Source organism: Myotis daubentonii, chromosome 2 (genome assembly GCF_963259705.1).
Source record: "Myotis daubentonii chromosome 2, mMyoDau2.1, whole genome shotgun sequence".
NCBI classification, from domain to species: Eukaryota; Metazoa; Chordata; class Mammalia; order Chiroptera; family Vespertilionidae; genus Myotis; species Myotis daubentonii.
This window is the reverse complement of record NC_081841.1, coordinates 156,286,463-156,308,833: the sequence shown is the minus strand read 5'-3', so window position 1 is coordinate 156,308,833 and position 22,371 is coordinate 156,286,463. Positions and strand designations below refer to the sequence as shown.

At 40.0% G+C, this 22,371-nt stretch overlaps 1 protein-coding gene across 1 annotated transcript in view; it reads left to right on the top strand.

Annotated features, from left to right (window-relative positions):
• Positions 1-22,371, top strand: part of KLHL1 (kelch like family member 1) — a 239,838-nt gene that overhangs the window by 136,268 nt on the left and 81,199 nt on the right. Inside the window, exon 6 of the mRNA XM_059681208.1 lies at positions 6,211-6,397. Within this exon, the coding sequence (XP_059537191.1) occupies positions 6,211-6,397 (187 nt within the window). The remainder of the gene's footprint in view (positions 1-6,210; positions 6,398-22,371) is intronic.

Genomic DNA, 22,371 nt, shown 5'->3' with positions numbered 1-22,371 from the left:
TTTTAAGCTAAAATTAATCAATTCTACTTAGTTGAAGAGTTATCTAAATATCAAGAATAGTCTATGAAATATTAATAATGTAAATGACCCTCTATATTTAAAGATATTTACAACTTATCTAAAACCTATACCATTACTCAAACTCCCAGTTAATATTTTTTATTCTGAGTTACACTTTTCCAAGGAAAAACAGAGTAAAGAAGTACATATCTTTGGAATTTTTTATCATAAAGGGTGTAAAATAGAAAATAAAAATAATTGATGGAAGCCATTTTCAGACATATATAAATTTATTATGGTAAAGGCTAAGTATTTTTATTTTTAAGGAAAGAAAAAGGTTTAGATATACAGAAAATCTATTTTTACATAGAAATGTCTCTCTCTCTTTTCTCTCTCCCTCCCTTTCTCTCTTCTTCCCTCAGGTTTATTTTTAAAGTTTTTATAGACAACCAGGTCCTTGTTAGAAATAGATATTCTCTTTGGTAATTAAAAATAACAATGTTACTAAAAAATGATATAGTGCTCATTTAAAAAATGTCCACTGGGGATCCCTTATCCTGATCCCTTATCCTATTCCATACTGTCTTTTTTTTTTTTTAGAATTTTTTATTTTTATTGCGTGTATTGGGGTTACATTGATTAATAAAATTATGTAGGCTTCAAGTGTGCAGTTCTTTAAACATCATCTGTATTTTGTACTAGAGGCCTGGTGCATGGATTCATGCACTAGTGCAGGGCATGGCTGTGCGGATCAGCCCATTGTGGGAGCACCGCTCATTCCCAGTGAGTTGAGTGGCTGTGGACTCACCCTCTGAGCGGCTGCTCCCACTGTGGAAGCACAATGACCACCAGGGGACAGCTCCTACATTGAGCATCTGACCCCTGGTGGTCAGTGCGTGTCATAGCGACTGGTTGACCAGTAGTTCTGGTCATTTCTCTGTGAGTTTTTCTTTTGTTGTTGCTTTTATTTGTTTTTGTGTGTGTTGTTGTTGTTGTTTTACTTAATCCCTTCACCTTTTCTATTTTCTTTTTCTTATTTAGTCTTCAGAATGAAATTTGGTAGGAAGGAAACTCGGGTTTAATATACAAGAAGAGAAACATATCCTGGAGTTAATTAAACATCTTCCCTTCCATATTCCAAAGCATCTGGTAACTCTAATACATTATACTCCTACCTGTGGCCCAGTGCACACAATCTGTGCACATTAAAAGAGAATTAATTAGAGGAATTATTTTAATATTGCTATTCACATCCCCTGGCTTGGCGCTAGGCGGGGAGGCAGCCTCACATCCCAGGCTGGCTATAAATCCCCTCATCTTCCCTGCCTCCCCCTGCCTGTCTCTCACCCAGCCTCCTGCTCTTTGGTCCTACAGTGTCATGGTGTGATGACCATTTGCATAATAGCCTTTTATTATGATGATGATATCTGGCCCAACTTTTTGATTATTATGTGTGATAAATTCCTGGAAATGTAATCACCCAGCCCAGGAACCTGAATATTTGCTACATCCTGTCAAGCTTTCTCCAGAAATTCTGTCCCTTATATTCCAGACTAGTGCTATCAGGTGTCTATTTCATCACACCCTCTCCAGTACTGAATATTGTGGTTTTTTAAAATTCCAGGTATCTTTCCTTTGCAATTACTTGATTACTTAACTTTTCTCATGTATATTATTTACTTTATTTCTTCTTCAGTTCAAGGTCTTTGCTCAGACATATTCTTCTTTGAGTAATCCTATTTTGTTTGAGTTCACAGGAAGCAATAGCATTTTCCATGGAGGAAGGTGGAGGGCTAGAGGGGGTAGAGTAGTGCTGGAGCAGATGTGGTTGGCAATGGCTCCTGTTAAAGGTTAGATCAGAGGTGAGGGGCTTAAGGGAGGTATTAGGTTCTGAGACTGAAATGTCAGGGTGAGGGCATGCAATCCAAGGTCACTATTTGGGAGGTTGGGTCCCTGGGGTCCGGTGGGGAGCATGAGGGTCAGACCTGGGTTTGGTGAAGGATGCAGGAGGGGAGTGGTTTATCTGGGAAGGCCCATGGGTCTGGGCAGCTCCCAGGATTCAGGAACCAAGCACTCGCCGCTAGTGCTGGGGCCACTGCACTGTCCAGGCCCCGCGACAGCCAGACAGACTTGCAGCTTCAGCTTCGGCTGCACTGCAAGGGCTGTGAGAGGTCACGTGGCCCCCAAGCCTGTACCTCCTTAACTCTGAGCTGGGTGCATGCCCCTCTTCAGGGAAACCGCCTGAGCGGCTCCTCTAGGTGACATCACCTGGTAATGCTATCAGCAGGGCGTGCCACACAGCCTGATGCTGCATAGGCTAGGGGAGACTTTCTGGCAGGAGGTCCTCTGTCCCCTAACCCCACCACCGCAGGCCTGGAGCCCTCATCCCTGCACACATGGTCGTCTGTAACAGGCACCTGGCGGCTGGGGGAGGTGGAGGGGGTTCCCACAGTGTCAGAAACCACTCATCCCAAGGGTCCCACCGTCTCAGTGTTGCCACATGACTACATGGCCTCGGTGTTATGCCACTACTTTCTGATGCCAGTTTTGCACCTTAAACTCTTAAATTAACCACAAGAATAGCTTTCCTCTTCACCCTCCTGGGACTCACAGTTCTGTTGCATACACTCCTTTCAAAGGGCAGTTTCTAGTTCTTGGCCATGTGGGGTGTTGCTGACTTTTCATTATAGGTTTGCATGTGGGGCATCTTGAATTCTGTGAGGATGGTGACTCCATCTGTTCTACAGCAAACCTGTGAGCAAATAAATATGATCCCCATTTTGCATCTACTCCCAGACTGTAGTAACATTTCCCCAAGTGGAACTGGATCCTATAAACCAATTCCCATGCTCCACTACACTGAATAAGAATGAGGATCGGCTTACCTTTCACATGAGGAGACTATGAGGTAGCCTCACATCCCCGGCCAGGCGTCAGGCTGGGAGGCAACCTCATGTCCCAGTGGCACAAGTCCCCGCCAACCAGCTCCTGCTGTGTGGGCAGCCTATTGAACAGTCATTACAATTACGGAGTAATGGAAATTTGCATATTACCTCTTTATACATATAGACTAAAGGCCCGGTGCACAAAAATTTGTGCACTCGGGGGGGAGGGGGGTCCCTCAGCCCAGCCTGTGCCCTCTCGCAGTCTGGGACCCCTCGGGAGATAACAACCTGCTGGCTTAGGCTCACGCCTGGATGGCAGAGGGCAGGCCCAATCCCTAAGTGCAGCCCCTGGTCCGGCTCAGAGCAGGGCTGATTGGGGAGTTGGGGCACCGTGCCCCTGTCATGCACAGAGCAGGGCCCATCAGGGGGTTGGGGAGCTCCCCCCTGTCACGCACAGAGTAGGGCCGATAGGGAAGTTGGGGCACCGCCCCCTGTCACAGACAGAGCAGGGTGGATCAGGGGGTTGAGGTGCCGCACCCTGTCACACTCAGGGCAGGGCCGATGGGGAGGTTATGGCTCTACCACGTCACACACAGAGCAGGGCCCGTGGGGGGGTGGGGGTTGGGGCACTGCACCCTGTCACACACAGAGCCACAGGGCAATCAGGGGTTTGGGGAGCTCCCCCCATCAGGCACAGAGCAGGGCTGATCAGGGGGTTGGGGTGCCTTCCCCTGTCACGAACAGAGCAGGGTGGATAGGGAAGTTGTGGCCCCACTTCCTGTCACCCACAGAGCCCCAGGGCGTCAGGGGGTTTGGGTGCTGCCCCCTGTCACGCTGATCCCGGTGCCAGGAGGCCTCTCAGCTCTGCTGATCCCGGTGCTGGGAGGCATATTACCCTTTTACTATATAGGATAGAGGCCTGGTGCATGGGTGGGGGCCAGCTGGTTTGCCCTGAAGGGTGTCCTGGATCAGGGTGGGGGACCCCACTGGGGTGCCTGGCCAGCCTGGATGAGGGGATGATGGCTGTTTGCAGCTGGTCACATACTTTTCAGGGTGGGGGTCCCCACTGGGGTGCCTGGCCAGTCTGGGTGAGGGGGCTGAGGGCTGTTTTCAGGCTGGCGGGTGACTGAAGCTCCAAACTGCTCCTTTTTTTCTTTTTCTTTTTATATTCTGGGCCAGCTTTAGCTCTGAGGCTTGGCTCTAGCTTTTAGGCCTCTGCTGCTGAAAGCAGGTATCTGGTTTGTTTGGGTTCTGTAATCAAAACACTGTTTCAACTCCAGCTCTGAGATCCCAGCTGGCTGAAAGCAGGTTTCTGGGGTTTTGTTTAGCTTCTATATTTGTAACAATGTTTCAAACTGCAAGCTCAGAGGCCGGCAGCGGCAGGCGGGGAACATTGGAGTCCTCCGTCACTGAAGCAAGCAAGCCTCATGTTCGCATCAAGCTGCCTGGCTGCCGGCCACCACCTTGGCTGGCAGTTAATTTGCATATCGCCCTGATTAGGCAATGGGAAGGGTAGCGGAGGTATGGCTAATTACCATGTTTCTCTTTTATTAGATAGGACTAGAGGCATGGTGCATGAAATTTGTGCATGGGAAGGGGGTGGGGGATCCCTCAGCCTGTATTGCAATGACACCAGCATTCTGCACCCCGGCCTCTGGCCAGAGGCCCCTCCCTCCCTCCACATGGCCGGGGCACAGGATGCTGGGCTCACGTCGCCCCCAGAGGCCCATCCCTCCCTCCACGTGACATCTAGATACTCTAGTTTGAATTTCCTATGAATGAGGCTAGAACCTGAGCAGCACCCTCAACACGGCCTATTTTCCTGTGGCTAATTTGGGCTTCCTCATACTGTGGTCTCAGGAAAGTTGAACTACTTTCATAGCTTTTAAGAGGCAGCATTCCAAGAATCCAGACATCCCACCCTGCCCCGGCTGCTCTGGGCCAGTGGGCAGCATGCACAAGTGCTAAGCGGCTAAGGTGGGGCAGTGGTCAGTGTGCACAGGCGCAAAGTGGCCCAGGCAGGGCAGGGCAGAATGCTGGCATCATCGTGGTGGTGATGACGCCAGCATCCTGTCCCAGCTGCAGCCATTTTGTCACGGAGTGACTCAATTTGCATATTCTGTCTTTATTAGATAGGATTCAACCTCAGACTTATTCTGGTTTTCTTTATGACATCTTATATGTCTTTTATATGCTTTCTGGCACCTCCAACAATAATTTATGTATCAAAAAGACTAAATAAATTTACTTAATTAAGGTTAAATTTATAGCATTAAAAGTAATTATTTAATTTTATGCTGCCATCATATATTAACTCACTCACTCAATAAACATTAGTGTTCAGATTAAGTACAACTTCTTACCAATGTAGCAGAAAAGGTCAGTGAGCTAATGTTAAATTCTTTAGTAATTACTTATTAATTTTATAAATCTATATAACAAATTTAACTGTCATTCAAAATGATATATTGATTCATTAAGAAAGATAATGTGCTACATAAAGAATTAAGGAAAAAGAGAATCTAAAGATAAATAGAGGAAGGAAAAAATAAAGCATACTATAGATATGTTCCAAGAAATATACACAGAAAAATTTGTGGGATGAAAACCTGGAGCAGCCAAGAGAGACATAATGTAAGTTAAAACTGCTGCTCTTCCTCTACTGTTTTCTCTGGCACTGGATTTTCAAAATAAATTCTTAGTTTCACTATTGGGAACTATTTTTTGCCCTTTTTTTCCATTTTTATTGAGTTGTTTTCTAATCTGCAATGCATTTAAACTGTACCTGGAACATCTTAAAGAAAATATGTAAGTACAGGATGGGGCAAAAGTAGGTTTATGTGAAACAGTTTATTTTTGTATTATTATTATTTATTAATGATTTTGTTATTTTCCATATGAACAACTGTAAACCTATTTTTGCCCCACCCAGTGTTTATGATAGGATTGTTATGAACTAATTTGCTGAAAGTTACTTTTTAATTTCTTTCACCAGACATATTTATGGCCAACACAGGAAGAATATTTGATTTATAAACAGCTTTTGTAAGAGAAAAAAAATGGAAAAGTGATCACTGGAAGGTTCTTTATACTCTGTCCTAAAGTGATAATAAAGAATATTGAATGGAAAACAATATCCATTTGGTTTCTCTTAGAAGACATGCATTTTACTTACATTTATTTGTCAATATAATTAATTCTTATTACATTCTGTATACCTCTCAATAAAGGGGTAATATCATAGATATTAAGCTTCTAATTTTAACTACTGATGTCATATGCACATTTCCATAAAGCATTAACAGTATTTTTGTGTTTTTTACAGATATTGGCTGACCTAGAAAACCATGCATTATTTAAGAATGATCTGGAATGTCAAAAATTAATTCTGGAAGCAATGAAATATCATCTATTGCCAGAAAGAAGAACTTTAATGCAAAGTCCAAGAACTAAACCTAGAAAATCTACAGTTGGAACTCTGTATGCTGTAGGAGGAATGGATAACAACAAAGGTATATAAATCTAGATCTATATGTAATACACTAGAGGCCTGGTGCATGAAATTCGTGCTACTTGGGGGTTGTCCCTAGCTCAGCCTGCACCCTCTCCAATCTGAGACCCACAATCAAAGGACTGCTGGCTCCCAACCGCTCGCCTGCCTGCCTGCCTGATCATCACTAACCAGTCCCCTGCGGGCCTGATTGATGCCTAACTACTCCCCTGCCAGCCCAATTGCCCCCAACTGCCCTCCCCTTCTGGCCCAGTCGCCACCAACTGCCCTCCCCTGCTGGCCATCTTGTGGCGGCCATCTTTGACCACATGGGGCGGCCATCTTGTGTGAGTGTGTGATGGTCAATTTGCATAATACCTCTTTATTATGTAGGATACCCTATGTCATACCATGACACAATTTTAACATTGCAATCTATATAATGTCAACAAACTTCTCATAAACTTTGTTTATCCATTAAGATTTAAAATTAAGGGGATAATTAGAAAACACCTCTTATTTTTAGGTTGTAGCTGCTGTCTCTGCTTCTTATTCATCTTTAAATCCTTTAACTCTGATGAATTATGTTCAAATTTCATATGAAACAAATAAGGATATTTAAAGCACTTAGAAAGCACAGGCCAAATAGGTTTTGGAAATATTTAGAACTGTATTTCCATTCTAAGTAAAGAAAATGTAATGTCACCAGGTACTTCGTTGCTAAAATCAATATTATGTAGAAAGTTTATGCTTGTGAGAAGTTCTTAATTTCACACAGAAGCCAGTCAAATAAAAAAAAATATTACAAACAACTATAAAAATGTGACAGTTATAACTTACAAAATTATTAGTTTTAATAGTTTTAGCCTTCAAAAGAAAGTGAATGATTTGTTTGTAAATTGAATACAGGTACTTGAAGGTTTTGTTCTTGCATTTGCTGGTTAAAAAGACTCTTTATAAATATATTTCCTCTTTAGCCTATCTTATATGGGTGTTAATTTTCTTGAACAAGTACAGAAGACAAATAATGCGTGTCATAAGTTTGTGACTAATAAGTGATATACTTACCCAAAATATATTTAACTAGAGGCCCGCTGTACAAAAATTTGTGCACTTGGGGGGGGTCCCTCAGCCAAGCCTATGCCCTCTTGCAGTCTGGGACCCCTCGGAGGATGTCCACCTGTTGGCTTAGACCCGCTCCCTGGGGGATCGGGCCCAAGCTGGCAGTCAGACATCCCTCTGGCAGCCCAGCAGCCTTCAGGGGATGTCCACTTGCCAGCAGGGAGCAGAACTAAGCTGTAGTCTGACATCCTTAGCGCTGCTGAGGAGGCAGGAGAGGCTCCCTCCACCACCACTGTACTGGCAGCCATTAGCCTGGCTTGTGGCTGAGCAGAGCTCCCCCTGTGGGAGCGCACTGACAATCAGGGGGCAGCTCCTGCATTGAGCGTCTGCTCCCTGGTGGTCAGTGTGTGTCATAGTGACCAGTCATTCCCAGTTGTTCTGCTGTTAGGGTCAGTTTGCATATTAGCCTTTTACTATATAGGATAGAGGCCTGGTGCACAGATGGGGGCCAGCTGGTTTGCCCTGAATGGTGTCCCGGATCAGGGTGGGAGTCTCACTTGGGTTCCTGGCCAGCCTGGGTGAGGGGCTGATGGGTGTTTGCAGGCTGGTCACACCCCCTTCAGAGTTGGGGTCCCCAGTGGGATGCCTGGCCAGCCTGGGTAAGGGGTTGATGGCTGTTTGCAGGCTGGTCACACCGTCTTCAGGCTGGGGGTCCCCACTGGGGTGCCTGGCCAGCCTGGGTGAAGGGCTGATGGCTGTTTACAGGCTGGTCAAGCCCCCCTCCCCCACTGGGGACCCTCACCCCATGGAGGGTTGGCCAATCTGGTGAGGGGCTGATGCCTGTTTTCTGGCTGGCCACTCCCCCTTTAGGGTGGCGGGTCCCCACTGGGGTGCCTGGCCAGTCTGGGTGAGGGGCTGAGGGCTGTTTTCAGGCTGGCCAAGCCCCCAGGCGATTGAAGCTCCCAGCCTCTCCTTTTTTTCTTTTTTAATTCTGGGGTTTATTTACCTTCTATAATTGAAACTTTGTTGTTTTGAGTGGAGCTCAGAGCTGCCCGAGGCAGGCGGCAGGGATGCCTCCTGCTTGCTACAGCTCTGTGTCCATGTTCGGCTGAAAGCAGGTATCTGGGGTTTATTTAGCATCTATAATTGAAACTTTGTTGCTTTGAGTGGAGCTCAGAGCAGGCCGTGGCAGGCAAGAAGCTTGGCTTCCTCCATCATTGGGGAAATCAAGCCTCTTGCTTGCTCCAGCTCCATGGTTGCTGGCCGCCATCTTGGTTTTGTTAATTTGCATATAGTCACTCTGATTGGCTGGTGGGCATGGCTTAAGGCATATCAAAGGTATGGTCAATTTGCATGTTTGTCTTTTATTCGTGTAGATGCTCTCAACAGAGTGTGACCCCATAATCAACTTCTAGTAAAGGAGCTTTGCTTTGAAAGAATCAGAAAGAAAAAAGAAAACTTACTTCAATCTCTGTGAAGTAACATTATAAATAGTAGCTAATAATTTATGTGATTAGCCCAAACTGGTTTGACTCAGTGGATAGAGAGTTGGCCTGCTGACTGAAGGGTCCCAGGTTCAATTTCAGTCAAGGGTATATGCTGGGGCTGCGGGCTTGATCCCTAGTAGGGGGCATGCAGGAGACATCCAATCAATGATTCTCTCTCATCATTAATGCTTCTATCTCTCTCTCCCTCTCCTTTCCTCTCTGAAATCAATAAAATATATTACATAATAATAATAATAATAATGTATTTAATTAAAAAATAATTTAATATCATCAATAGAGAATGATGCATTCCCATTTTAGTCTTAATTGACAGATCTTGTAGATATTAAATGCTTTTAACTAGTTTAATTTTTTCAAAAGCCTAACTCTCATTAACTGGGATATTGATTTCCAATAATTATCATATTAAATGAACATTAAAATAATAATATATAATAAGCATAACCATCACTTTTAAAGTGTAAATAATATGTTGCTGTAAGAACTAAGAAAATGGCATTAATCTCACTTCCTTTTTCTCTCTCTTCTTCCCTGTCATTCTATGTCTTCCACTTCTCTCTCCCTAATAAGCACCATTACTTTAAAAGAACATGTCAGTAGGGGGGCAGAAGGGGGGCTAAGAGATCAACTGAAGGACTTATATGCATGCATATAAGCATAACCAATGGACATAAGACACTGGGGGGTAGGGGAGGCCAGGGGACTGTCAAGGGTGAGGGAAAAAAGGAGACATATGTAATACCCTTTGTAATACTTTAAGCAATAAAACTAAAAAAAATAAATAAATAAAATAACATGTCAGAAGTTTTGAAAGAAAGGTAAAATGGTCTAAAATCCTCTTTTTAAAGTGCTAAAACAGGAAACATCAGGTATAAACCTGACTGAAAAGTTATTAGAAATTATACTAAAATGCCCAATAAATTTTTTCAACTTAAGAAAACAAATATTTACCTGTATCTACGTTGTACTTATGAGAGTGATAAACAGCAAATAATGTGCCACATGACATAATTAGCCGTCTCTTAGAGTAGATGTATGCAAAGTTTATTGTAACATTATAAATTCATTTTACTTATAAAAGTAAATATCCTGATTTCCAGTGACTTTCAATAAATACATTCATTCAAATCTCTTGAGTTCATAAATGGGCAATAGTTTTATACATGTTTATTGAATTTTAAGGACAAAGGAGTGGCACTGTTTTTAACCATAGCTCATGTTCAATACCATTCTGCATTAATCTCAGGTTTACAGCACAGGGCCCAATCATATACTTTGTGAAGTGGAGAGTGACATTTATTTTTAAAGAATAGCTGGAGAACCAAGATGGCGGCATAGGTTAACGCCGGAGTTTGCTGCTTTGAACAACTACTTCAAAAGTGAAACCAAAAAACGGAAGGAACATCACCCAGAACCACAGGAACGCTGGCTGAGTGGAAGTCCTACAACTAGGAGGAAAGAGAAAAGCATACGGACACTCAGAGGAGGCGCAGTGCTGAAGTCAAATTCTGAGGTGCGGAGTGCGCGGAGCGGGCTGGAGGCGGAGGGCGCGGTTGGCGTTTTCAATCGGGAGGGAGTCACAGACTCTGACACCAGATCCGGGCGAGTCTTTAGGGACCCAGACTCAAACGGGAGAAGCGGGACTGTCTGGCTTCGGTCAGAGCGAGTGCAGCTTTCTCTCCCAGCTTTGCAGCGGGTGCTGGGACTCAGAGAGGCAGAGCCCCTTGGGACAGGACTGAGAGCCGCCATAACTGCTCTCTCCGGCCCACCCTGTTGATCCTGTGCGACCCGCCCCACCCAAGCCCTGCACAGAGGCATTTGCTGGATAGCCTCAGGCAAAGGCTAGATTAGCACCTCCCTAGAGGACAGAAGTTCTCTCACTGCTGACACAGCTGATTCTCATAGCCACTTGGCCTGGAGGTCAAACCCTCCCTGGAATTAGCTACAACAATCAAGATTTATCTATAAGACTGCGAACAAAGACCACTAGGGGGTGCACCAAGGAAGCATAACAAAATGCGGAGACAAAGAAACAGGACAAAATTGTCAATGGAAGAAATAGAGTTCAGAACCACACTTTTAAGGTCTCTCAAGAACTGTTTAGAAGCTGCCGATAAACTTAATGAGATCTACACGAAAACTAATAAGACCCTCGATCTTATATTGGGGAACCAACTAGAAATTAAGCACACACAGACTGAAATAACGAATATTATACAGACGCCCGACAGCAGACCAGAGGAGCGCAAGAATCAAGTCAATGATTTGAAATGCGAGGAAGCAAAAAACATCCAACCGGAAAAGCAAAATGAAAAAAGAATCCAAAAATGCGAGGATAGTGTAAGGAGCCTCTGGGACAGCTTCAAGCGTACCAACATCAGAATTATAGGGGTGCCAGAAGATGAGAGAGAGCAAGATATTGAAAACCTATTTGAAGAAATAATGACAGAAAACTTCCCCCACCTGGTGAAAGAAATGGACTTACAGGTCCAAGAAGCGCGGAGAACCCCAAACAAAAGGAATCCAAAGAGGACCACACCAAGACACATCATAATTAAAATGCCAAGAGCAAAAGATAAAGAGAGAATCTTAAAAACAGCAAGAGAAAGAAACTCAGTTACCTACAAGGGAATACCCATACGACTGTCAGCTGATTTCTCAACAGAAACTTTGCAGGCCAGAAGGGAGTGGCAAGAAATATTCAAAGTGATGAATACCAAGAACCTACAACCAAGATTACTTTATCCAGCAAAGCTATCATTCAGAATTGAAGGTCAGATAAAGTGCTTCACAGATAAGGAAAAGCTAAAGGAGTTCATCACCACCAAACCAGGATTATATGAAATGCTGAAAGGTATCCTTTAAGAAGAGGAAGAGGAAGAAAAAGGTAAAGATACAAATTATGAACAACAAATATGCATCTATCAACAAGTGAATCTAAGAATCAAGTGAATAAATAATCTGATGAACAGAATGAACTGTTGATTATAATAGAATCAGGGACATAGAAAGGGAATGGACTGACTATTCTTGGGGGGGAAAGGGGTGTGGGAGATGTGGGAAGAGACTGGACAAAAATCGTGCACCTATGGATGAGGACAGTGGGTGGGGAGTGAGGGCGGAGGGTGGGGCGGGAACTGGGAGGAGGGGAGTTATGGGGGGGGAAAAAAAAAGGAACAAATGTAATAATCTGAACAATAAAGATTTAATTAAAAAAAAAAAAAAGAATACTGTATTCTGCAAAAAGAATGCCCAGACAAAATCTATTCCATTTGTAAAGCTGCACATAACATCTTTATTAACTTAAGTTATAATTTATTTTAATTGAATTTATTGGCATGACATTGGTTAAAAAATTATATAGATTCAGGTGTACAATTCAATAATCCATTATCTGTACATTATTGTATTGTGAGCACATAACATTTTTTCTTTCTTTATTGTTGACTAGAGGCCTGTTGCACGGAGATTCGCGCAATAATCCTTTCTTCCCCTGGCTGCTGGCACCGGTTTTCCTATGGTACCCAGGACCTAGGCCTTTGGTCCGGCCGCAGCGGAGAAGCCAAGCCTTGAGGCTAGGCTTCTCCGCTATGGCCGCAGTGAGGCTTGGCTTCAGTCTTCACTGGGGCCGGAGCCTTCAATCTTTGCTCCATGCCTGTGTATGCAAATTTACCTGCCATTTTTGTTGGGTTAATTTTCATACTCATCCTGATTGGCTGGTGGGCGTAGTGGAGTGACACCAATTTGCATGGTTCTCTTTTATTAGTGTAGATACTATTACATATGACCCCTAAGATGTCTCCTCTTTGCCCACTTCCACTCAGGCCCCAGCCTGCATCATTCTGTTGTCTGTGTCCATGGACTATGTATATATGTTCTTTGGCTACTCTCTTCATGTTTTTTTCCCAGTCCCCCTTTCCCCTCCCCTCTGACCTCTGTCAGACTGTTCCATGTTTCCATTCCTCTAGTTCTGTTTTGTTTATAAGTTTATTTTGTTCATTAGATTCCTCATATAAGTGAGATTACATGGTACTCTTTTTCTGATTGGCTTATTTTGCTTAGCATAATGATTTTCAGGTCCATCCATGCTGTCATACAGGGTAAGAGTTCCCTGTGTGTGTTTTTTGTGTTTGTTTTGTTTTGTTTTGTTTTGTTGCAGTCCAGTAGTATTCCATTGTGTCAATGTACCACTGTTTTGTTTTGTTTTTATCCACTCATCTACTCATAGGCACTAGGGTTGTTTCTAGATCTTCACTATTGTAAATAATGCTGCTATGAACATACGGGTGTGCATACATTCTTTCTGATTGCTTTTTTTAGGATTCTTAGTATATTTTCCCAGATGTGGGACCCCTGGGTCAAAAGACAGTTCCATTTTTAAAAATTTTTTGAGGAAACTTCTTACTGTTTTCCACAGTGGCTGTATCAGTCTGAATTCCCACCAAGACTACACCGGGTTCCCTTTTCTCTGCATCCTCACCAGCACTTGTTTCTTGATTTATTGCTGATAGCCATTCTGGCAGGTGTGAGATGTTCCTTCATTGTAGTTCTGATTTGCATCTCTCTGATGATAAGTGGCATAGCATTTTTTCATATGTCTATTGCCCATCTGTACATCTTCTTTAGAGAACTGTTTATGCAAGGCCTTTGCTCATTGTTTTATTGCATTGTTTGTTTTCTTGGTGTTGACTTATAAAACTTTTTATATATATTGGAAATTAACCCCTTTTTTAAAGTATCACTGACAAATATACTTTGGGTTCCCCTTTCATTTTGTTGATGATTTCTTTTGCAGTGCAGAAGCTTTTTAGTTTCATGTAGTCCTTTGTGTTTACTTTTTCCTTCATTTCCATTGCCCTATGAGATAAATCAGCAAAAATACTGCTATGAGAGATGTCTGAGATTTTATTGCCTATGTTTTCTTCTAGGGTTTTTATGGTTTCACAACTTACATTTAAGTCTATCATCTATGTGGAGTTCATTCTTGTGTGTGGTGTAATTTGGTAGTCTAATTTCTTTTTTTTTTTTTCATGTAACTGTCCAATTTTCTCAACACTATTTATTGAAGAAACTATCTTTACTACTACATTGTGTGTTTTTGCCTCCTTTGTCAAATATTAATTGACCATAGAGGTGTGGGTTGATTTCTGGACTCTTTTTTCTATTCCATTTATCTATTTGCCTGTTCTTATGCCAGTACCGCTGTTTTGATTATAATGGCCATGTAGGGTAGTTTGATATCCAGTATTGTGATACCTCCAACTTATTTCATCTTTCTCAAGATTTCTGAGGCTATTAGGGGTTTTTTGTTGTTGTTGTTGTTCCATATACATTTTTGGAATATTTGTCTTACATCTATGAAATATGTTATTGTTTTTTACATATATTTTAAATATATTTTTATTGATTTCACAGAGGAAGGGAGAGGGAGAGAAAGATAGAAACATCAGTGATGAGAGAGAATCATTGATCGGTTGCCTCCTGCACAGTCACTACTGGGGATCAAGCCTGCGACCTGGACATGTGCCCTCACCAGGAATCAAACCATGACCTCCTGGTTCATAGGTTGATGCTCAACCACTGAGCCATGCCAGCCAGGCTGTTATTGGTATATTGTTGAATCTATAGATTGCTTGGGGTAGTATGGGCAGTTTAATAATATTAATTCTTCCAATCCATGAACATATGTGCTTTCACTTGCTTGTATCATCATCTACTTTCTTTAATGTCTTATAGTTTTCCTGCTATAGATCTTTTACCACTTTTTAACTTTATTCCTAGGTACCTTATTTTTTGTTGCTGTTGCAAAGTAAATGGGATTGTTTTCTTAGTTTCTCCTTCTGATATTTAATTATAGGTATAAAAATACCACCAATTTCGGGGTATTAATTTTGTATCCTGAATTTACTTATTAGATCTAGTAGTTGTTTAGTGGAGTCTTTAGTGTTTTCTATATACAATATCATGTCATCTGTGAATGGTGACAACTTTATTTCCTCCTTTCCAATTTGGATGCCTTTTTTTTCTTCCTCTTATCTGACCATAGTGCTTAGGACTTCCAGTACTATGTTGAATAAGAGTTGTGAAAGCAGACATCTGTCTTGTTCCTGATCCTAAGGGAATTGCTCTTAGTTTTTGCTCATTGAGCATGATGTTTGCTGAGAAATGATTCCTCTATTCCCACTTTCCTGAGAGTGTTTATCAAAAATGGGTGATGAATTTTAACAAATGCTTTTTCTGAACTTATTAATATGAAAATGTAATTTTAATCTTTCAATTTGTGTATGTGTTGTATCACATTTTTTGGTTATTGATTATTGTGCCAACCTTGCATCCCCAAAATAAATCCCACTTGGTCATGGTGTATGATTTTTTAAATATATTGCTGGATCTAATTTGCTAATATTTTGTTGAAAAATTTAGCATCTACGCTCATCAGGGTTATTGGCTTATAATTTTCTTTCTTTGTTGTGTCTTTATCTAGTTTTGGAACTAGGATAATGCTTGCCTTCTAAAAAGAGCTTGGAAGTCTTCCTTCTTGCATTTTTTGGAGTGTACACATAACATTTAAATAAATAAATAATCAAAAGCATTGGTTGAATTTAGTCAGCTTATGGCTAGGACTAAAAAATAAACAATAAATAAATGTTAGTACAAAAATCACTATTATTCAAGAGCAAAAGCATGTGACTAACTTGAATTTTTAAACATGGTGAATTAATACAATTACTAGAACATTAAAAAATTTGAGCTATGGAGTCTAATTAGTTAAGCTGTTTGCCAGAATTTGAATTTCCTTAATCTTACACAGTAGTCATTTGAGATTAAAGAAATTATTTAAAAAATAACTTTTATAAGAATTATAAATGTGTTTCACTTTAGCATTAAATAAAACTAAGTTTCTTTATTAATACACTTATCCAGTAAGTTAGAGGCTTAAAAGAATGTTATAATACAAGGAGTTTAAAAAGATTTCCTAATTAAATCAGAAATAAAACAGAATTATTTGAAAAAAGCTTTAAGAATTTTTACCATATCCTCAGCCTGATAAGAATTGGATATTAAATATATTTCATAAACTTAAATAAAAAATATAACACTTAATAGCAAACCTCAGAAAGCCTTTTTTTTGTTTGTTTTCCTTTTGGTGAAGCAAAATCTTATTGAACCCCCATGTCTCAGGGTATCTAAAGGGTAACTAGGACATTTTCAAGGTAATCCCATGTATTTCCATCGTGCTTTTACTGCTTAAGGGTATTTTCCACACCTTATTAACTTGTGTTTTCCTTAAATAAACATTAGTATTTTATCTTAAAATTGTTTTGTCTTTCCTTGAAAGGTATTGAGGCAAAGAAAAAAAATCAACAAATGTAAAAAAAAAGAAAGAAAAGGAAAAGAAAGAAAAAAAAATGTAGCATACCAAAAAATTGGAATTAATTTTTCGTGACTAATTTAAAAAACAATATAATACAATACAAAACCATATGATATACAATATGTGGTGTGAGTTTTAGAAATTACCTGTTTATATTATGCCTTAGAAAGGACTATGTAAACATGTCTTGTTTTCTTCTTTAGCTCAGTGAAAACTGGGATCCAAATGCTATCTCATAGGACTGATAAATTATGGGCACAATTTTCTGTAGATATTATGAAAATTCAGAGCACTGTCCTCGCCTCTGCTTTTTTCTTATATTCATACTAGAGGCCCGGTACACTAAATTCGTGCACTAGGGGCGCGGGGAGTGGGGAGTCTCTCAGCTTGGCCTGTGCCTTCTCACAGTCTGGGAGCCCTCGGGGGATGTCCAACTGAAGGCTTAGGCCCCCTCCCCCTGGGAAGCAGGCCTAAGCCGGCAGTCAGAAATCCTTAGCACTGCCGTGGAGGTAGGAGAGGCTCCCGCCACCACCGCTGCCTTCACCAGCCATAAGCCCAGCTTCTGACTGAGCATGCTCCCGCTGTGGGAGCGCACTGACCACCAGGGTGCAGCTCCTGCTTGGAGGCATGAGATTACAGGGGGTTCTATGAAATATAGTGAGTTGACACAGGAGAGAAAATAAGACAATAAGATATTCATATAAATGATACTTATATAAATAATCACCATATTGCATAAGGAAAAATTTTTATACCAACATAAACATTGGAGAAAATCGTCTACCTCTAAAGCATGCTCATGAATAAATAATGGTGCCATATACTTGCAGTCTTACTAATTATAATCTATTGGATTAAAATCATTTTTAGGTGCTCACATGTTGAGCAGAAAATGTACCTTTCTGGCAATTTTTCTTTTTCTCCAAAATTAATAAAACAAATAAATTTTTAAAAGATCTGTGCTTTAATAATTGAAATATATCAATTATGAAATTGGATTATAATTGTAGCCTTTCTACCACCCATTTCTAAGCATTTCTAGGGTTCCCAGATTATCAACTCACTCTTTTGTTGAGTACCTACTAATTTCCAGTCAGTGTTCTTGGTTCTGGTGAACTAAACATGAAAAGTGCCTGGCCTATTGTAGCTTAAATTATCTTCAGGAGACTATAAACAAGCATACAGGCTATTATAGTTAATGTGATGATGAATTATAGTGAAATATAATATAAAGAAAGGGTAATGGAGGGTCAGGATGAGGGGACAGTGTTGTTATTTATAAAGATTGGCTGCAAAAGGCCACTCTGATAAGTGAAATATTATATATAAATTTTTATGTGGAAATTCAATCTGTTTTTTCTAAAATGAAGACTTCTCAACATTATTATGACCAATAAACATCTTTAAAGTCCCATTTCCTCTGAATATTTATATTTTATTGATATTTAAGAATAAAAGTTAGCAAACTATCCCACAGTCCAAATCTAGCCCACCATCTGTTTCATATGACTTTCGTTTTTATATTAAAATAGTTGAAAACATCAAATAAAGAATAATATTTCATGATGCATTTAGTGAACATTTGCATTTCATAAAATTCAAATTTCAGTGGCCATAAAGTTTTATTGAGACCCGCTCATTTGTTTACCCATTGTTTATGGTTGCTTCCCTCTATAATGACTATTTGGTTGGAACAAAGGGTCCCATAAGAAGGTACTTTCTGGCCCTTTACAGGAACAGTTTTCCAGCCACTGTTATAGAAAAAATAGACCTCTCTACCATAGTTCTAGGAACTCCTGCTGCCAAATGTCACATTCCCTTGACCCAACTCCAATTTACTGTCAGCTAGAGTAGGCAGATTCTGTGCATGTTTATAATGTCCCATCATAAGCAACCTCTGCACTACCTGCTTATCTGCCTACGAGCATTCCTTGAGGATTGCCTCAGACTGCTTGTGAGTGGAGAAAAGATACAAGCAGACTTCAGTGGAAGGCTTAACAGGGTTGATTCCAATTTCTTTTGTGTAGAAAGCCCAGTTCTTTAAGTTGAGGATAGGATTATTTAAAGCTCCTGAGGCAATCCTCAACCTGCTGGTATAGAAGTCTGAGATTCCATTGTAATTTTAATTCTATCATTATCACTTTTTCTTTTTATATTCCACTTATATCTTTGTTGGCCAATTCTCACTTTTATTATCCATTTTATGTTGTAAAATGACTTCTATCACTAGAAGACAAAAAGGCAACACAATAGGCTGTGCATGAGCCCAATAACAGAAGTGCAATAATTAATCACCTTTCTGACTTTGAGAGAAGTGACATGATTGGCCACTGATTATGATGTGCATCTGTGGGCTGAAGAGCTAACAGCAAAGTATGTACTTTATGCAAATTACTCACAGTTAAAAACAGGGGTGGGCAAAAGTAGGTTTATAGTTGTAATACAAATAAATAATACAATAATTAATAAACGATAACAAGAATAAACTTTGTGTTTCACATATTCACAACTATACACCTACTTTGCCAACCCCTGTATTATAGTAACTGAAATTTATAGGGGGACTGGTGTTATTTAACCAAAGCATGGTAACTGAAATTTATGGATATCGGAAACATGCAAGCCAGGGCTATCTATACTTGAGGAGATAGTGTAGAATTATGCTGTTTCATACAGAGAAATAGGACTAGAATGTTAGGGTATAATGCTGATAGCAACTGCAAAGTCCTTCTTGTAGGTACAAGCCTATGAAAAACCAGCCTCTGTTAGGCTGAAGGAGAATCAAGATTCTACGAGGCATCACTTTCTTCTTGACATGAAGCAGCCAGGGCGCTTCCTACATACAGTGTGGCAGCAGACAAACTCAAGGTCTCCGGCTGGGACTAACGCGTTTACGAAACCATTTAGTTTAAAAAAAAGAAAAAGATTAAGCAAAGAGTTAAAAGCTGAAAATGTTTCAAATTGATATTTTTTTAATGCAAAAGAGAGAAAAGCACTTAAGAAAATAGCACTATTGCATTGTGCTGCTTATCATCTTATGGGAGATAGATGTGAACACTAAATGGAGCCCAGTTAAAGATATACCAAGTAGGCAGATGGTATGTCAAGGTCACAGTGGCAGTGACTCTTCTCTTAGATAGTAATTGATTGAGTGGACAAGAGAAGAATTAAACTGTCTTTTATTTCTGTGTATTTGCATTGTCCCCTTGTTGACAGCCTAGTCGCAGCCACAGGTCAGTTATCGATTTTCACTAAGCCTGGTGTCTGATGAGACAGCCCTACCTCTTTCACATGAATGCAAAACAAATTTTATTAATATAGCTAATAATAAGGAGAATATTGATAATTAAAAAACATAAAGACCAGAAAAGCTTCTATTCTTAAATATAAAATAAAAATTATTTTCTTGAGATTTTTTTATTGAATCTTTTATTATAGAGCCTACGTCATGGTAATATAATTAATGTGTGCTTCAGATTTTCACATATCTACAATTTAAAAATTATCTAACCTCGGGAAAACTCCTGATATATTTCTCTTCTTATTCAAAGGACTTTGCCAGGTCATTTTATCCTGAATGTGCCTCTTTACTCTGTATTATTATCAGTATTGTTGAAAGGCAAAAATGGAAAGTGAAATAAAGAGGTAGAATTAACCATCTTGACCTGATTTTTACTTCCTTGGCTTGAACTGGACAAGCTGTTCTATCAAGAACTTTTAAAGAAAAGCTTTTCATACTGCAATTCTACAACTGGGTAGTTTTTAAAGCATTTAACTCAATAGTAATCATGTGGCTTAAGAAAATGATTCACTTAGCAATCCCCGGTCAGAAAAAAACCCTGAGCATTTGCAATTAGGTGGGAGAAATAACTTAAAAATACTGTGCAAATTTTTTTGAAGAAAAGCAATACAATAAGAGAAAGTGTATTCTTTCATCTTTGCCCTTTTGAATGTCTGCCTCAGTAACTCCGTTCAGTCACTTTGGTTCAGCTTCAGTACTTTATTTTTGAACTTGAAATATATCATTAGAGATTACCAGTTTAAGGTCATCAGTTTGCACAGAGCCATAGAAACAACTGCAAACCATGAATGACATCATATCAGCCTGAGCCCGGTTTGTTTTTCAGACACAAAGGATTGTTTTATGGAATAGATGTCTCCTTACTGGGCCGCTAAGCAATATTCTAGGGAAGCACCATACTTCCCCAAAGATCTCAGGGAAAAACTAAATGAAGTTAAAGTATCTATTTATTTAAAAAATGTTTATAATCAGGAAAAAAAAATATGCTCATTTGTTAAGTTAAATGTCAGTTGTTTATATTGTTCCCAGTGAGTCAGCAGACAAGAAACTTTCAGATCCCGGAAGTCATGACTTCACTGAAAAGTGAAGAAAAGGCTCTCTCAGGTGAAAAGCGAATGATCTATCAGCAAAGTTTTCTTTCGTAGCCTCAGCTTCACTAGAAAGAGACAAAGCTCAGTGACTATCTAGGCTGTTACTATTTCTTGTGTCCCTTTTGAGGGTAGATCAAAGTTAAAATTGTAGGTCAAATTTCTCAAAATTGAGTCTATCAATAACTTTAGTTTACTTTTTAGTTGTCATAGAATTGGGCCAAGTCACTATACATTCTGTAGGTCTTTCAATGAATGTGGATTGAATAATAAATTCATGTGTTGTGATAAAATGACCACTATATTTATAAATCCTTGACTACCTAGTACATTATTTTTATCAATATCCCTGTGAATATACAGGAATGGAATTACTTGAGACCCACAGGGGAATGATCCTGTGTGTGTGTTTGTGCATGTGTTTTATGCACTGCAGATCTTAATCCTCCACTGTGTGGCTCTTCTCTGGCAATGAGTGAGACTCCTCAGGGCTAGCTTAAATTACTGCTATGTTAGAGACTCACAGAAAATAAGAAGTAAAAGATTTTTTTAAAATATATTTTATTGATTTTTTACAGAGAGGAAGGGAGAGAGATAGAGAGTTAGAAACATCGATGAGAGAGAAACATCGATCAGCTGCCTCCTGCACATCTCCTACTGGGGATATGCCCGCAACCCAGGTACATGCCCTTGACCGGAATCGAACCTGGGACCTTTCAGTCCGCAGGCCGATGCTCTATCCACTGAGCCAAACCGGTTTCGGCAAGAAGTAAAAGATTTAAAGATAAGTAGAAGTCATTATACTTTTACCTAATGTGTTACTAATTTAAGCGTTCACCTTGACATGACTAAATACCAGTAGATCCCAGGGAGCCTTCAATCAATATGTCTTGGTAAAGGTGGGTGCTGGTTTATGAAAAAGGCAAGCATGTATTTTGCAGGAGTTTATAGTTTAAGTGGAGAACTCTTGTTCTTTTACTACACTTATGAAGAGACATTTTAATGATTGTACAATTTCTGCCATACAATTAGTAATACTAAGAACTAGAACCCAAATATCATTATAGGCATTTAATCTTTCATTCACCAGTGCCCATATTTTTAATGAAAGCTAGAAACATTCTAATATAATTATGTGGAAAGTGTTTGTTGGAACCTAAGGTATTTTAATAATCTACAGTATTTCCCCCTTATCCAAAGTTTTGCTTTCACAGTTTCAGTTACCTGTGGTCAAACATGCTCTGAAAATATTAAACGAAAAGTTCCATAAATAAACATTTCATAAGTTCTAAATTGCATGCTGTACTGAGTAGCCTGGTGGAATTGTGTACATCCTCCTCCATCCTGCCCAGGACATGAATCAACCCTTAGTCCTGCATCTCCACACTCTGCTACCCACCCATTAATCACTTAGCAGCCTTCTCAATTATCAAATGGGTTATCAGAGAGAGAGAGAAAGGGACACATTTGCATAGCTTTCATCACAATATATTGTTATAATTGTTCAATTTAACTATTAGTTATTTTTGTTAATCTCTTACTGTACCTAATTTATAAGTAAACTTTATCATAGGTATTTATGTATAGGAAAAATATCTCTATATATAAAAGCCCAAGCGACTGAATGACCGAATGACCAGTTGACTGGTCGCTGTAATGCAC